We start from the raw sequence: 18,603 nt of genomic DNA on the forward strand, positions 1-18,603 counted from the left end.
GAATCGAACCCGGGACCTTTCAGTCCGCAGGCCGACGCTCTATCCACTGAGCCAAACCGGTTTCGGCAGGTCCCACCTTTTAATCAAGGAGTTGACAAACGTTTTCTGTAAGGCCTGACAGTAGATATTTTAGGCTTTGCAATCGATGAAGTCGCATATTCTTTGTGTGTGTGTGTGTGTTTAACACTTTAAAACGTATCTTAGACACAAAACAGCGGGCCTATGTGCCAGTTCACCCACCTGTTTTAACCTATGGATGGCCACAAAGTATAAATTCTTCACTTAAACTGCATTTGCTTTTTAAAAAATCTTTATTGTTGAGAATATTACACATGTCCCCCCTTAGACTTCCCCCCTCCCCCTGGATCCTGTGACCATGGTAATGCATGTATGCTTATAAGTTTTTTTGTTTAATCTCTACCCACCTCCCCTTACCCCTTCTCTCTGAGATTCATCAGTCTGTTCCATGTTTCCATGCCTCAATTTTATGCATTAGTTTATTTTGTTCATTAGATTCTTTGTTCGTTTATTTTGATTTTTAGATTCAATTGTTGATAGATATGTATTTATTAGAGGTCCGGTGCACGACATTCATGCACTCATGGCGGGGGGCGGGGGGGGGGGGGGCGCGGAGGTGTCCAGCCTGCGCCCTAGCCATCCGGGAGCCCTCGGGGGATGTCCGACTGATGGCTTAGGCCCACTCCCTGCGGGTACCAGAAATCAGCTGGCACTCCTTTAGGTAACGAACTGCTTTTCTCTTGCTGCTTTTAAATTCTCTTTTGGGCCTCATTGGGTTCATCTTGTTTGGGACTGTCTGAGCTTCCTGGACTTGTATGTCTATTTCTTTCACTAGGTAGGGGAAGTTTGTTGATTAATTTTTCAAATAGGTTTTCAATTTCTTGCTCCTTCTCTTCTCCTTCCAGGATGGCACTCCATGATGCGAATGTTGGATTCTTTTTTTTTAATGCTGTTCTGATTGGTGTTTTTGCTTCCTCATATTCCAAATCGTTGATTTGATTTTTGGCATCTTCTACTCTACTGTTGACTTCCTGTAAATTATTCTTCATTTCAGTTAGTGTATCTTTAATTTCTGACTAGTCTTTTTTTTTATGTCATTGATGTTCTCACTAAATTCCTTGAAGTTCTCAGTAAGATTTTGAGCATCCTTATAGCCATTGTTTTGAACTCTGTATCTAGTAGTTTGTTTGCTTCCATTTCATTTAGTTCTCTTTCTGGAGATTTCTTCTGTTCTTTCATTTGTGACATGTTTCTTTGTCTCCACTTTTTGGCTGCCTCCCTGTGTTTGTTTCTATGTATTGGGTAGAGCTGCTATGTCTCGTGGATTTGGTAGAGTGGCCTTGTGTAGTAGGTGTCCTGTAGGCCCAGTGGCTCAGCCTCCCCAGTCACCTGAGCTGGGCACTCTAGGTGTGCCCCTGTGTGGGCTGTGTGCACAGTCTCATTGTAGTTGAGCCTTGATGGCTATTGGTGTCACTGGGAGGAATTGACCTCCAGGCCAACTGGCTGTGAGGACCAGCTGTGACTAAGTGGAAGAGCAGCTGTGCAGGAGACTCCCCTGTGGAGCAGGACTTTCTTCAGTGGAGCTTTGGTGCTCACTGAGTCTGCCTCTTGAGTGTGTCACTTATGGATGTGTAGAGTTATAATCTGCTATGGTCTGAAGCTGTCCATTGGGTGCACTGGCTCTGGAGCCTCCTGGGAAGTGCAAAGTCTGCCACTGCCTGGGACCACCCAGCAGGAGCTACAGAGAGATCTCAAGATGGCTGCTACTTGGAAGTATCAGGAGAGGGCAAGCTGTGAACCAAGGCAGGCTGGGGCTACTGCCAGGCCTGCGGCCACTTATCAAGAGTAATGGGGCTCACTGAGGCCAGCTGCTGCTTGTTTGAGAGATTTTAGGAAAAGTCTAAAGCCTGAGCCAAGACAGGCCATTCATATGAAAAAGCCACTGCAAACAGCTTGGGTGAGGCTGCAAACTGGGTGGGTCTGGGTCTCAGGTAATCACCAGGGCAGGGCGAACAGTATGGGCCAAGTCGATGGAAACTCATATCTGGTGGCTGCCTGTCAGCAATGTGGCAGGGAGATCGCAGAAAAGGTTCAATGACCTCTGCCAGCCCTTTTGTCTGGTAGAAAGCTGCCTTCAAGTTCTTGCCCTAATACCAGACAATTTAGTTCCTTCCCCTATGTCCCTGGATCCTTTCAAGCTGTTGTCCCATGGCTGATCAATGATTCTCTGTCATCATTGATGTTTCTATCTCTCTCTCCCGCTCCCTTCCTCTCTGAAATCAATAAAAATATACTTTTAAAAAATAAAAAATAAATTTAAAAAAAGCTGCGGCCCTAGTGCTGGCGCTCAGGGGGAGTTGAGTCAGTAAGTCCATGTGTGGGCCCTTTAAGAGGAACTGCCTGGGGCTCCCACAGCCTCCACGTCACTCAGTCACAGTCCCTGTTGGTTTTATTTTTTTTCTTTTTGTACTTTTCCCCTGCTGGTTTTTATAGCCCAAGGTTATAGGGACTTCTCTTCCCAACTCTGGAACCCTGGGCTGATGGGTCTTGGACCCCTATCTCCTCCCAGGAGACCTCTGCAGCCGAGATATCCCTCCCAATTAAAAAAAAGCCACACGCAGGTGTCGGACAAGCCTGTTCGGTGCCTCCGCCCCTCCTATCAGTCTGAATGTAGCTTCTTCTTTAATTCTCTAGCTGTAGGACTTTTATTCAGTCAGATTTCAGGCAGTTCTGAATGATGATTGTTCTGTAGTTTAGTTGTAATTTTGATGTGGTTGTGGGAGGAGGCAAGTACGATGTTTACCTACACCGCCATCTAGCTTGACTCTCCAAACTGCATTTACTTTTGACCAAACACCTAAAATACCCTTGTTTACAGATTTTAACACTGAGAGACACCAACTTAAAAGAAATGTAACAAGAAACAAATTAAGCCACTTGAGATCATCTACCCGGAAGTTTCTAGAATCAAACTGCTCTGGCATTTGGTGAAGCTCCAATGCTACTGTAGAAGATGATGCATAATTACCTTAAATACAAGTAGTTTTCTGATACCTAGTCAACACTGGTACTTTCAGTACTTACCAAGTTATAATCTATGTAAATTCCCAAAGGAACAGCAATTCTGGAATAAATAAGAACTTAACCATAAATATCAGCACACATTACAAGGCCCAAAGCCTGGGGAAATGCTGCTGAGCAGGTGACGTCAGGATGAAGGCCTGAGCCTGTTGGCATTGGGAGCAAACACCTCATCACTCCAGCGTGGCTAGCGAAATAGCTGATAACATTTTAAATCTAACAGACTTGAAAATAAGTTAACATTCAGAAAAAGGAAAAGATAAAGTTTACTCATAGTAATAAGAGAAGCAGTAGAGAAAAGTAATTTCATCCAATTCCTCTTAAATAAAAACAGAAGAACCTGAAGGTCACACTATGATCTGTTAAAGCATTTCCTGAATTTTCATCTGCACAAGGAACCCATCAGTCACTAACGATGAGGTCTGACAGGCCCTCGGTTCCCAGACCCTGGCAGACGGTAAACAGCAGGTACTCACAAGCCTTCCCGGAAGCCGTCAATCAGCGCTTGGAAGAGAGGTTTATTGTGAGGGATTGTCTGGAGAATGTTCCCATCAGCGGTGACATACCCAATAGCCCACTGACCCAGACGAGTACAGCTCAGCCGGAATATGTAACTGAGAATAGAGGTAAACAGAATCTTTAATACATGATAAATTCATATTAGGGTAAATGGTAAAACAGGGACAAAAATACAAAACACTATCAATAACAGAATCTTCAATGACTCCAGACCAAAAAGCAAAGACACATAAGCCCAATTCTGAAGTGAATTGAAAGCATTTATCAAATCCTCTGATCTGAATGAGTCAATTCCTCTGATAAATAGGCATCCATCTGCAGAAACATGGCCATGGAGAACTAATCAAAGGTCATGTTTTCTCTATTTTAACAAAGGTCATCAGAAAACAAAATTCAGGAGAATAAGCCTCTTTGACTCATGGCACTGACCTGCCAGGTTTGTGAATGAATTTCTGGAGCCGAGCTTTTACTTCATCATACGTCAGGAAAGCCATGTAACCAGGGTGCGTGACAGCGAGACTGTTCCAGTTCCTGAGCAGAGAGGACCAGGGCTAAGAAAACAAGAGATCAATTGGACCATTTGGCTCGAGACATACAGCCCTCCTCAGAGTGAGGGACCTCAATTCTCAATCACAAATCCCCACTTATTGTCACAAATGTTTGATCGGATTGTCACTTTGAGGAAAGACAATGTGTTTGGGAGATAAGAACTGTGAAAACCTAAAAAGAAACAAATATATCCTTATAGAAAAAACAACTTTACAAAACAAAATTTAAAAAACTTTAAAGCAGTTCCAACTAACAGTCGTGAGGTTAGACCACAAGAACCCAAAGAACAGAACAAGGCAGGGACGACAGGTGCCACCAAGCAGCCCACAGGCAGGTCCCGCAGCTGTCACACACACAGTGTCTTCAGGAAAGGAAGCGCGAGTTCTTTTCGAAGCATCGCTACATCTCAACATTAAAGTCAAGAATGTCAATACAATAGGAGAAAAGTTGGAGACATATGTAACTATCCACTAACAGAGAACTCATTAAATATGTCACATTACAGTCGTGCACCGCACACTAATGTTTTGGTCAATGCCTGACCCCATATACCATGGTAGTCCCATTAAGATGAAAATGGAGCTAAAAGTCCTGTCACCTACTCACATCACAGCCACCCTAGCATTGTAGGGCACCGCACTGCCCCGTGTCTGTGGCAGTGCTGGTGCAAGCAAACCTACTGTGCTGCCAGTCCCAACAAGTACAGCACACACATCATTACAACACATAACATCTGCTACTAACCAATGGCTCTTACTGGCTTATACTAAACGTTTTATTGTCTTTTTAGAGTGTACCTTTCTTTTTTTTTTAATATATACATTTTTAATTTATTTCAGAGAGGAAGGGAGAGGGAGAGATAGAAACATCAATGATGAGAGAGAATCATTGATTGGCTGCCTCCTGCACACCCCACATTGGGGACTGAGCCTGCAACCCAGGCATGCTGGCAGCAGCCTCATACATCATGTGTTTACTATGTGTTTTAAATGCATCATTTTCTCTTACACTTGATCTAGCCTCATCTATATATATAAAAGCCTAATATGCTAAGTGTCCGACCCTTGGACCATTTGACCAGTTGCTATGATGTGCACTGACCACCAGGGGGCAGACGCGCCAACTGGCAGGTTAGCTTGCTGTTGGGGTCCAGCTGATCGGGACTGAGCAAGACGGGCCGGACACATCCTGGAGCAATTGTGCACCGGAGGGGTCCCTCAGCCTGGCCTGCACTCTCTCGCAATCCGGGACCCCTCGGGGGATGTTGGAGAGCCAGTTTTGGCCCGATCCCCACAGGCCAGGCAGAGGGACCCCACCAGTGCACGAATCAGTGCACCGGGCCTCTAGTGCTGTTTTATCAATTAATGCAGCCTAAGTGTACAGTGTTAAAGTCTGCAGCAGTATATAGTAATGTCCTAGGCCTTCACATTCACTTACCACCCCCTCAGTGACTCCCAGTCCTGCCAGCTCCATTCATGAGAAGTGCCCTGTGCAGGTGTTCCATATTGCAAATCTGTTACACAGTCTTTTTCCTGTACCTTTTCTACGGTTAGATACACAAATACTTAGTCACTGTGCTACAACTGCCTACAGGGTTCAGTACAGTAACGCGCCGTACAGGTGTACAGCCTTGGAGCAGCAGGCTACACCATTCGGCCGAGGTGTGCAGTAGGCTCTGCCACTCAGGGTTGTGTAAGTGCACGTGATGATGTTTGTACAAGGATGAAACTGACTAACACGCATTTCTCAGAACAAATCCCTATTGTTATGTAGCAAGTGACTGTATACCCATTTTCTGCACATTCTACAATCATTAAACTGATGCAAAAGAATTATTTAATAGTAAAGAAAGATGATAAATGTCAAGGTAAAAAAGCAGATTATATAGTTACTAGAGGCCTGGTGCATGAAATTCGTGCATGGAGGGGAGAGGTGTGTCCCTCAGCCCAGCCTGCACCCTCTCCAATCTGGGATCCCTCTCACAATCCAGGACTGCTGGCTCCCAACCGCTTGCCTGCCTGCCTTCCTGATTGCCCCTAACCGCTTCTGCCTGCCAGCCTGATCACCCCCTAACCACGCCCCTGCCAGCCTGATTGATGCCTAACTGCTCCCCTGCCAGCCCGATTGCCCCTAACTGCCCTCCCCTGCAGGCCTGGTTCCCCGCCCAACTGCCCTCCCCTGCAGGCCTGGTCTCCCCCAACTGCTCTCCCCTGTAGGCCTGGGTCCCCCCCAACTGCCCCTCCCTGCAGGCCCGGTCGCCCCCAACTTCCCTCCTCTGCTGGCCTGGTCACCCCTAACTGCCCTCCCCTGCAGGCTTGATTGCCCCCAACTGCCCTCCCTTGCAGGCCTGGTCCCTCCCAACTTCCCTCCCCGGCTGGCCTGATTGCCCACAACTGCCCTCCTTGCAGGCCTGATTCCTCCCAACTGCCCTCCACTGCTGGCCATCTTGTGGCAGCCATCTTGTGTCCACATGGGGGCAGCCACCTTTGACCACATAGGGGCAGCAATCTTGTGTGTTTGATTGATGTTCAATTTGCATATTACTCTTTTTATTAGATAGGATAGAGGCCTGGTGCACGGGTGGGGGCTGGCTGGTTTGCCCTGAAGGGTGTCCCGAATCAGGGTGGGGGTTCCCTTGGGGCGTGGGGTGGCCTGGGCGAGGGGCCTGTGGTGATTTGCAGGCCGGCCACACCCCTCGGCGACCCAAGTGGAGGCCCTGGTATCTGGGATTTATTTATCTTCTATAATTGAAACTTTGTAGCCTTGAGTAGAGGCCAGGGCCGGCCAGAGCGGGCGGGAAGCTTGGCTTCCTCCATTGCCAGGGAAACCCAAGCTTCCTGCTCGCTCCGTGGCCACAGCCATCTTGGTTGGGTTAATTTGCATACTCAATCCTGATTGGCTGGTGGGCGTAATGGAGGTATGGTCGATTTGCATGTTTCTCTTTTATTAGTGTAGATTATTTTTTTTAAAAAATATATTTTATTGACTTCTTACAGATAGAAAGAGAGAGGGATAGAGAGTTAGAAACATCGATGAGAGAGAAACATCGATCAGCTGCCTCTTGCACAACCCCCACTGGGAATGTGCCCGCAACTAAGGTACATGCCCTGACCGGAATCGAACCCGGGACCTCTCAGTCCGCAGGCCGACGCTCTATCCACTGAGCCAAACCGGTTTCGGCTAGTGTAGATTATTTTTAACAAAAAGTACTGTATGTGCATATACATATTTATATACAGTTATGAAGTGCAAGGTAGTTCTAAGCTTTTTTGCTACAATTTCTAGAATAAGTAAAAATACATTTATAATAGGCAAAATCCCAGATGTTATTTTAAAAAGCATTCTCTTCAGAAAAGCAGCAATAACTACTTTAACCAACTTTTTTTTTTTTTTTTACTTTAACCAACTTTTTAGTGTCCTACCTGAAAGAGCCGTGTGAAGATGTCGAATTCAAAAACTGAAATATAATCATTGCAGGTCAGATCAATTGTGGACTTCAGAGCCATGGCCTCCAGCCCAGAACTGATGGGATGCACGTCATGAAGGGCCTGTCGGAAGCTCTTCCAAGGGACTATCGTCCTGGGGGGTAGAGGAGTGAGAAGGCAGAGTGAGGTAATAGATAATTCTGGGCAATGCTATAATCAAGGAAAAGAGAGCCACATTAAGCTCTCAATATCGACTTCAATTCTCTTAAAGAAGCGGAGCTGTATTTTGGATTGAGAACAGAAAGGGAGTAAATGGTATGTTTCTTACCTGTCAAATGAGTGAATTCACAACAGACAAGTCTGTCTCCACTGCTCTTTAACAGAACGTCACAAACCAACCTCTCTTGTCATCTTTCTTCAGACCTTTGTTCTATTAGAGAATGACCCAAACTGCACTAATTGGAAGCTTGTGTTTAAGCTAACTTGTTAAATCCGTGTAAAACATGAGGAGTTCCCTGAGGAGCCACACCAAATGGGCTGCAGGCGCGGGGAGAGCGGCGTCCTCACGGATGAGGAGAAACTGCGGGACGGACGGATTAAGCCCTCGGTAGGGCTGGCAAGAGATATGATGTGATTTCTTCCTTAAGATCTTTAAAGCAAATAAAGCCTTTGAGTAGCGTATGTATTCGCTTGCCTGAAAAAACAAGTGGCGTTTGGAACTCTTTTCTAATGTAGTTATTAATTAAGTTAAAGGAACAAAGTAAACATTCTCTTCAACTAAGGTTTTTAAGTTGTGATTATTCTATATTTTATATGTAAACACAATTTAAAAAAACAAAAGTAGCATTTAAAGAGACTTACATTAGGATCTATATATTCAACTGAAAACTTTTATTGCTTTCTACCTTTTTCAGTTTTTTGATCCAAAATTTCAGATCTATAAGAACATTTATATTAAGGTAAAAACATAAGCGTGACTTATTAATCTGTCTATGTAATTTTAAACTTCTGTGTTTCAAAAGACAATATAACGAAGTAGAAAGACAAGCCGTAGACTAGGAGAATATATTTGTAATGTAGTAAAGAATTAGTGCCTTACAACAGGAAAAAGACAACGCCATAGGAAAGTGGAGACGGCAGGAAGAGCAACAGGCAAGTCAGAGTAAGCATCCGGCCGGTCGGAAATGTGAAAAGATGCTCAGCCTCCCGTGAGTGTACAGCAAACTGCGGAGCCTGGAACTCAGCACGCGGCTTCAGGGAATGGGCGGGCACCGCCACTTGGGAAAGCAATTAGGCAATACTTGGCCAAGCAGAAGATGTGAAACCCCAACTCGCAATTTCACCCTGAGGTCTGAAAATACGGACAAGCTCCGCATCTGAAGACAAACACAATTTTGTTCACGCAGCACATAATTTGAAATGTGAATGTCAGTTAAAAGCATAATGGACAGGGAGAGGAAGAGAGGAGCATTCCATCCAAGAGCACGGGTTTCACCGGAATCTTCCAGGCTTATTTCTTTGAGAAAGAAAAGAGGAGGGGGCAGCGTGGCTCAGGGGCTGAGCGTCGACCTATGAACCAGGAGGTCACGGTGCGATTCCCGGTCAGGGCACAGGCTTGGGTTGCGGGCTTGACCCCCCACTGTGGGGCGAGCAGGAGGCAGCCGATCAATGGTCCTCTCTCATCATTGATGTTTCTATCTCTCTCCCCCTCTCCCTTCCTCTCTGAAATCAACAAAATATATATTTTTTAAAAGGGGGGGGGGGCGTTAATATTTACCAAAGCTGGATAGTATGTACAAACAGTCATTATTTTACTGTTTTCCCATGTTTTAAATATTTCATTAATAAAAAAACGAAACAAAAACTCACAATAGCAGCTCCCGTTCCTCCCAGTTCACACTCACGATGTGAGACTCACTTTTCCCCGAAGGCTCTCCTCCAGAAGTCGGCGGCGTCGGCCTTGGTGATGCGGAACGCGTCGCCCTGGAACAGCCCGCTGGGGAAGATGCCCTTCAGCTCGGCCAGCATGTGGCTGAAGATGAGCGACAGCTTGGTCAGGCTCCGCCTGCGGGGCCAGAGCACAGCGGTCAGCGCCGCTCCCCTGGGACCACGGCCGCCAGCGCGTGCCCAGGCCCCCCTGCGGGCCGCCAGCGCGACCCAACGCGCTGCTGACATCTGCAACAGCTGGCCCGGCCCAACTGCGCATGCCCTGCCTGTGCGGAGTTTTTCAATTAACGCACACGGAAAGGTGAGTGTTTCTCTTCCCCGTGGTTTTCTCAGTGTTTCCTTTATGGTAAGGATGCAGCATCTAACACATAACAGACAAAATACGTGCTAACTAACTGCTATCAGCCCGCTCTGGCCAGCAGCGGAACTGGACCAGTTTGGGGGAGCATGCTCCCGGGCACCGCTGACCCTCACTCAGGACCGGCCACACTCCGGAGCGCACCTGTGTGCGAGGAAGGGCTTCAGAAACGGTTCGCCCCAACATCATATGAAAGATGCAAACATAACGGCATTCCTGGTACCCTGAATCTACTGCACCACTATTCCCTCCACTCAAACAGATGCTGTGTAGTAAATAAGACAAAAATTACCAGTGATATATTTTAGAGGAGATCTGACTCTGGGTGGTGGGCTCAGTGTGCCATACACAGATCCTGTCACATGGAAACCCACACCTGAAACCCGTATGTTCATGTGGACCAATGTCACCCCAATAAATGTAACTTAAAAAAGAACGTGTCCACTACTAGACTAACCACTCAACTCATAAGAGAAAGGAAATGTCAGAAAAGCAAAATATATTATTTCCTGCTTTGCCTAAGCTATTCTGGGTAAGAAAATTATCATAAAACTCATAAAATTATCAATAAAAAGCACTATTTAAATATCCAGACCAAACCAATATTTTCACTGAATCAGACCCTAAAGGTTTTATAAAAACTCTTCCGTTTCCAAAAATGGAACGTTAACATCCAAGCTATGTGAAATGTCTAATACTACTGCTTTAACAACCAGCAACTTCATACTAGTAACCTGCTTAATGGCCGTGATTGTAAAGATGCCACGCTATCAATTTGACACACCGGCTAACATCTCCACTTTCAGGTATGTCCTTTAAGCAGTAATCTTTATCTTTAATGGTAAAGCAAGATATAGACGCTTCCATACTGTCATACTCCAGTAGCTACCGACTACCCTCGCTTGCTTTCGTAGTGATGTATTCAAAAGTCTATTCTTGTCATATAAGTGGACTATAAAATTTCAAGTAAGTTCAGGATCAAATTTGATTGCCTAAAACGTCTCTTTGATACAGACCCCCGTGTTGGTGCCACACTGAGCCATCATCGGCCGCCTCCTTCCCGGATACAGCGCTGCCCCACAGCCACGGCCTCCAGCCTGACTTTTCTGCAAAATGCTGCTGAACTCCTAATGCTTCAGCTTTTCATCCTTTCCTTGTACTTGTAGCACATTAGCTTCTTTCTAGTTTCCTGTTTCTTTTCTGAAAGCACCTACAAAAACTGATCAATATTAATATGCTTTGAAAATTGTCTGAAATAATTCAGATCCTAAAGAGTTAACGCCTAGCCTCCGTTACTGTTTTCCTCATTACTGTTTGCACTGAGAGCCTTTATCTATTGCTGATTAGCACTTTTACTGTTTCAAAAATAAAAAAAGAGGAAAGATCAAGACTATATCACAAAGGGATTCTGAATCAGATAACTTGGGAGTATGAACCATGACCTCCTGGTTCATAGGTCAACACTCAACCACTGAGCCACGCAGGTCAGGCTAAATACCATTTCTTAGAGGCCAGCTAGAAGCAATGTCTTAAAACACCCAGCGTCTCCCCTGCAGTCCTCTTAGGTCCCGAACCCCGCTTCTGGTTCCCGGTGTGCACAGAGCGAGTGCGCTCCCCAGGGCGCTTCCTCCGCCCCATCCCACCGGACACGCAGCGGCTTTCCTGGCGGGGAGGGCTCTGACCGGAGCGCACGGGCTGCTGGCCCAGGGCCGCTCTGAGGACGGACGGAGGACGCACCGGGCCGGCGCCCAGGGCAGGACGGGGAGTGGGGGAGCCCTTCACACCGCTTTCCGCGGAGCCCGCAGGCCCTGCGGGGCCAGCTGCGGGGCAGGGGCGCTCCGGCGGGCAGGAGCCGCACAGGAGTGGCTGACCGCACGCGGGGCGCGGGGTGCCGACGACAGAGGCGCAGGAAGGCGCCCCACCAAGAAGCCCGCTCAGTCCCGCAACCCGCCCTCACCCCGCCGAGGGGGGCGCGTTTCTCGGAGGAGCAGGGACCCCAAAGCCTCCGTGCCACCGGGAGGCCGCGGGCTGCCCGGCGGGGACAGGGCAGCGCCCAAGCAGCAGCTGCTAACACGCCAACCAGAACGAGGACGCACGAGGGCCCCGCGGCCCCGCAGGGACAGCAACCCCCGCAGCGCCCCGCCCCGCCCCGCGCTGTCCGATGCTCCGAGGAGGAGACGCCTTTCGGGGTTCCCACGGCAGCTCCGTGTTTGCAGGAGGCCGTTTCAGCTCTAACCTCGCCCATCAGCAACTGCAGGCCCATCGGCCCCTCCTGCCGCTCCCCCACTGCCCTGGCCAAGTGCTGCCTGGAGAGCTCAGCTTACTTTTAAGGTCAAGACTGGTGTCGCTTCTTTCCCCAGCCTGAGAAAGGGCCTCCCCAAAGTTAATGTATCTCACCCCTAAGGGAACAGCACACGTTTTTCTTTGTATCTTTCAGCTAATAAGGGACTAGTATTTGTATGTTACCAATACACAGATATTAAAAATTATAGCTCCTGTTTTAGCTTCAAAGGTAGAAAAATAAATACCTGATAGGAAGCACAACCACCATTTCTATACATCAATCAAGAGTGTTAAAAAAAAAAGTGTTGGAAGCCTTTATAAGAATAAGCGATTGCCCTGGCCGGTGGCTCAGTGGTTAGAGCGCCAGCCTGCACACCGAAGGGTCATGGGTTCGATTCCCAGTCAAATGCACACACCTGGGGTGCAGGTCTGCTCCTCACCCCCTGGTCGGGGCGCCAGCAGGAGGCAACAGTTAGTGTGTCTTTCTCACACTGATGTTTCTTTCCACCTTTCTCTCTTTCCGCCTCCCTCACTCCCTTCCACTCTCTTTGAAAAGCCATGGGAAAAATACCCTGTAGTGAGAATTAACAAACAAACAAACAAAAACAAAAGAGACAAACAAAATTCAGATCTGATGCTGGCCCGGCCCTGCCCACCGCACGGAACACAGGAAACACTGTGTAGCTCTCGGCCCCCAGCTCTGCAGGCAGCGGAAAGGGGGAAAGGGCGTCGTGTGGGGCAGAAACCGGCCGGCCCGCTAGGAGCACCCATCGCCGCGGCGGTGACACACGCTGCCTCTCCGTCCGGGAGACGCCCGGCCAGCGGACGTGCCATTTGAGACAAGCATCGAGAGCCGCCTCACTCTTTCTGTCCTGATGAGAATTCCTCAGAAGGACAGTCACAGCTTCAAGAAGAAAAGACTGTTGAGAAGTGAATATGAAGAGATTGGGTTCTTCAAGAAAAAAATAATGACCTACAAAACAATTAGCCTAAAGTATTCATAAAGGTATTCTCACTTAGGGTTACTATTCGAGAGGACGGGAGAGGGATAGAGAGTTAGAAACATCGATGAGAGAGAAACATCGATCAGCTGCCTCCTGCACACCCCCTACTGGGGATGTGCCCACAACCAAGGTACGTGCCCTTGACCGGAATCGAACCTGGGACCCTTCAGTCCGCAGGCCGACACTCTATTCACTGAGCCAAACCGGTTAGGGCAGGGTTACTATTTTTTGAAACTCCATTTTGACAGTCAGTGATAGATTCTATCATCGACAAGCATGCTTTTGGAATTCCTTCTACAAAGGAGTACCTGGAATATGATAATAGTCAAGAGGACTAGAGAGCTGAAATGCATCTCCTGGCCTCTTACTAACTTCCTGTCTCCTTGGGCAGTCCACCGCCCTGGCCGCTCTGCACAAATGTCATAACGGCAGCTGGAATCATTGATCGTAAAGATCTCTGCCCATGTACAAACCTGTATAAATGTACTCGTATGCTTACCATGGATTTGAAATTGGAAAAGAAACCTTAACTGCTAGTTTAATGTCCTAAGAGGGTTGAAGAAGGAAGACCTGAGAGAAAGACATCTATGCTTATCCTTATATATATGAGAACTAGAAATTTTATCAATAAATAAGAATTTTTAAAAGCATATTTTATTCCTGCCTGCAAAGAATTGAAATCTGATGGAATTTAAATAAACAGTTCATTGTATAATCTGTATATGGGGTCTGAAAAATTAAGATGATAAAGTAAAATTTGTTATCTACTCTTGTCACTAGGGATTGACTAAATCCCAGAACGGTAATTATTTTACTCCAAGAGTTTTATAATTTATGAAGAAATAACACAGAAATATGTAAAAATCTCAGCCATTTCAAAATATAGTCCCACGTGAAAATAGTTCAAAGACTCAGAAAGAAGTGTCTCTAATTTTTAAAAAGAGGAACAGAGCTTTCCTTTTAAAAACAGTGGTGTAGCTAACTGTGGGATCTAAGGGACAGGCACAGGACTGCTGTAACATCTTCCAACTTTTCTGCATGACTGAAAAATTTCACAGTAAAACATTGGGGGGACGACAAAAAGGGAGGCTGAAATCTATTTTAATATTTGTGGACCGAATGATCCTGTAATTCCCAGTGGGAAAACTTCAAAATTATTAACATTTTTTAATATAATGGGTAACAAACTGTACATTATACGATACCATTTTGGACTTGTAAAATATTCCCCAAATGGGGTCACACTATAACTCATTCTCTGCTAATCAACATGGTATGAGCTGAAAAATTCATATAGATGATGATTATACTGCTGAAAGGTGATCAGTTCTCTAAGTATTTCATGTACTGATACCATTTCAGGGATAAATGTGCCGCTTTCCCAGTTCATTGTTAACCTCCTAAAACCTGGCAGACAAACATAGTGTCATCCGAAGACTGCTGAGTGAGCCCACTGAGGCGACATTTATGGCTCGGTGGCAGCATCCTCTGCTCAGTGACCAGCTTTCAAATAGACACAGCGGGACGTCTCACAGCTGCACAGGAAGCCAATGAAGTGCTGTTTAACGCTCATCTCCTTCAACTGCTTCTTAGAAAGGGCAAAACGAAAACCATCTCCTGCAGAAGGAGCTCTAAGCCAATACATCTCAAAACACCTGCACCCTTCTTTACTGAACACACCGAGTGCACGGACACTGTGCTCGGTCCAACTCAGACTCCCAGCTCTCTGGTGAGAGATGCCCCCCACACCCACCTCCCAGGGCACCGAGCTGCTTCACAGAATTCTAAAACCAACTCCCACGTCCACGGAGAGGCAGCAGTCCATACGAGCATCTCCAACCCTCCCTCCGACGTCTACCAAATGAGTTCTGAGACGCCATCTCCTTACTCCCTCTACACGCAATCTTCAATGACCACAATAACCACCCAAAACTTCTAATCGCTCCGTTTGTAAGTGGAAGCACAGTGCGCTCCTGATCCGCCTTTCTAAACGCCCACTGCTCAGTATTTCCATTCTACCTTCCTGCTGGTCAGGTGATGGTGTTACAAAAGCACATGCCTCTCTCCGTCTCTAACAGTTAACACTAACAGCAGATCAGGCATCAGATACTTTGCTAAACGACATGTACTGCACTTAACTGAACAGCGCTGAGGTAGAATGACATCCTACTGCGCAAATGAGAAACAGACTTCGTGACGTTACATAGCTTGTCCAAGGTCACTGGGGCGCCACCGTCGCTTCCTTCCAGTGACTGGGTATTGCCATGCTGCCCATTCAAGTGCACTTGAGACGCTGTCTTCTGGGTGTGTGCGGGGGAGGGGGAGCAGGTCTCCCAGTCTTCACTCGGCATCTACTCTACAACTTGGGACCCCCCGGCCTGCCATCTTGTCCATATCTGCACAGGCTCCGTCGTGTTCCACTTTGTGTCAGCTGTCTCATCCCAGCCAGGGCGACAAGCAGGGCCAGGAAGGTGTATTACATACCCTACCCCCTGCAGGAGGGATCACACTGCCCTGCACTTCACAGTCATTCATAAAATTTGTAGAATTGAATTGGAAAATGTAACTTATTTTAAAAGTATTTTTATTTATTTCAGAGAGAGGAAGGGAAAAGGAGAGAGAGAAACATTAATAAGAGAGAAATGTCAATCAGCTGCCTCCTGCATGCCCCCCACTGGGGATCGAACCTGCAACCCAGGCATGACAGAGAATGGAACCAGCAACCCCTGGAGCATGGGACGACGCTCCACCAACTGAGCCACACCAGCCGGGCTATAACTTATTTCTTATTTATTTGTGTGTTTTTTTAATATTTTTATTGACTTCAGAGAGGAAGGCAGAGGGAAAGACAGACAGAAACATCAATGATGAGAGAGAATCATTGATTGGCTACCTCTTGCACACCCCACACTGGGGATTGAACCTCAAACTCATCTTGGTTCTCTAACTTATTTTTTAAATAAACTTTTTATTTTGGAATTTTAGGTTTGCACAAAAGTTGCAAAGACATTAAGTGCATAGCACTCCCATACACTCCTCACGCAGGCTCAGTTTCCCTTAATATTATCATCTTATTACTGTGGCACCTGTCAGAACTGGGATAGCAACATCACATAGTCCTGTTCACGAATCCCAGACTTCATTCAGGTTCATCTCTATTTCCATTCACGTCCTCATAGTTCCAGGATCTAATCAAGGATAACACGTTACATTTATTAACCCCATCTCCTCAGTCTCCTGGGGTCCGTGACAGTTTCTCAGTCTTTCCTTTCGTTCCATGACCTTCATCATTTTGAGGAGTACTGCTCAGGTTTTTGGTACGACATCCCTCAATTTGTGTTTAGCTGATGTTTTTCTCATATTTTGACAGGGGTTACAAGTTTATAGGAAGAATAACACAGAAGGGCAGTGTCTTCTCATCACATCACATCACATCAGGGGTACATAAAGTCCACATGACATCACTGGAAATGTCAACCTTGACTACCCACGTTAGGCAGTGTTTACCATGCTTCTCCACAGTATAGTTATTGCTGGAAAATATTTACTTTTTCATATATATTCCCTCGTTCCTAACTCATTTAAAACAGACTCCTTATACTAGAGTCAATATTTTTAAATGATTAACGTGATACATTCTCATTAAAGCACAAACTATTGAGGCATAATATTTGTTAGTATTTTTGGTCTTCAGTGTGGTTGTAAAAAAACAAAAATAGCTTTAAAATCATTGTGCACATGTTCACTAAGCTACATTAATTTTAGGTCGAGGAAGAACCAAGATGGTGCTGTAAACATGGTGCTTGCTGCTTCCCACAACCGCCTCAAAATTACAACTAAAATATCGAAAAACCATCATTCAGAAACACCTGAAATCTGGCTTAATGGAAGTCCTACAACTAGAGAATAAAAAAAGAAACCACATTGAAACTGGTAGGAGGGGTAGAGACACAAAATAGTCTGACATCCACGTGTGGAATGTTTTTAATTGTGAGGGACATCTTGGCTACTGAGATGCCCCCCTGAGGAGCGAGAGGTCTGTCACAACCTGAGGAGCGAGAGGTCTGTCACAACCAGGGTTCCAGAGCCAGGAAGAAAAGTCACCATAATTTAGGGCTGTAAAAACCAGCGAGGATTGTTGCTGAGTGACACAGAGGCTACTGGAGTCCCAGGCAGTTCCTCTTCGAGCAAGCATGTCACACTTGCAGCCCACAACGAATGATTTTGCGGCCCAGCCAATATAACGGTATGTAAGAAACGTTTTAATAAAAATTCTGTAACTTAATTTTTACAATATCCTGTTATACATAATCCTATTTAATAAAAAGGGAATATGTAAATTGACTGTCATGCTGTCACAAAGATGGTGGCACCCATAGCCACAAGATGGTGGTGCCCAGTCTCCTCAGCCCTGCTGGACTCCCCCAGTCCTTTCAGCCCCACTGGGGCAGGGCGGGGGGGGGAGGGTAGTGGTAGGCACGCGGGGCAGCCGGACCCACCCTAAGCCCCCAGCCACCTAGAGCCGGCCCAAGGCGCAGGCAAGCCTCGGATGTTACCTGGCCAGCCGAAGCCCGAGGCTCAGGCAAGCCTTGGAAGTCAGCTGCCCAGCCACCCAGGGCCGCCCGAGGCTCAGGTAACCAGGGCCAGGCCGAGGCTTGTGCTGCCGGCAGTGGCAGCAGCAGATGTGTGATGGGGCGTTGCCTTCCCCTGATCGCCTGGTCGCCTCCCACCCCTGAGGGCTCCCGGGCTGTGAGAGGGGGCAGGCCGGGCTGAGGGACACCCCCGCTCCAGTGCATGAATTTTCATGCACCGGGTCTCTAGTTATTAACAATGAACTACAACATTTGCTAATGACTGGTTACTGTAATCGTGTTGCATTCATTTCCCTTACATGCCTTACATTTCTCTCCGCTAATACCAGCAGCGAATATTTTAGCAGCCAATTGCCATGTCATTAGTCTTGGACTGACTTATTTGGTGTGCGCAACAGGAAATATTTCGCTTTTGGATAACAAGAAAAATTGGTTTATTTGCATTATGCTTATTAATTCAGTGTCTGGTAAGTTCAAGAAAAAATGTTAATTTTTATTAAAATATTCTATTATTTTATGTTAACGATGACTCATTTATTTCAGCCCTTTGTGTTCAGCATGTCTCTATCGAAATAAACCTACGTTTCTATGAAAATGGAAGCTTTTGGTTTGTTTGCGGCCACATAAGCTTACACCTTGTTTAGTGGGCCCGTGTCAGCCTGTGAGTTTGCCATGCTTGTCTTAGAGGGCCGTGCACGGACTCACTCAGACTCACTCCCTCTGCGCTCCAGCGCTGGAGCAGCAGCTTGCAAGGATCCATGGACATATGAGGAGAAACTAAATTGTCTGACGTCAGGCAAGAACTTGGGGGCAGCTTTCTACCAGAA

The 18,603-nt window shown here is 46.6% G+C and overlaps 1 protein-coding gene across 1 annotated transcript in view; it reads right to left on the reverse strand.

Annotated features, from left to right (window-relative positions):
• Nucleotides 1-18,603, reverse strand: part of CBL (Cbl proto-oncogene) — a 101,187-nt gene that overhangs the window by 39,071 nt on the left and 43,513 nt on the right. The window contains exons 3-6 of the mRNA XM_054724573.1: nt 9,511-9,657; nt 7,590-7,746; nt 4,048-4,169; nt 3,576-3,713 (exon numbers count right to left, since the gene is read on the reverse strand). Coding sequence (XP_054580548.1) covers nt 3,576-3,713; nt 4,048-4,169; nt 7,590-7,746; nt 9,511-9,657 — 564 coding nt within the window. The remainder of the gene's footprint in view (nt 1-3,575; nt 3,714-4,047; nt 4,170-7,589; nt 7,747-9,510; nt 9,658-18,603) is intronic.

This window comes from Eptesicus fuscus, chromosome 13 (assembly GCF_027574615.1).
Source record: "Eptesicus fuscus isolate TK198812 chromosome 13, DD_ASM_mEF_20220401, whole genome shotgun sequence".
Lineage (NCBI taxonomy): Eukaryota > Metazoa > Chordata > Mammalia > Chiroptera > Vespertilionidae > Eptesicus > Eptesicus fuscus.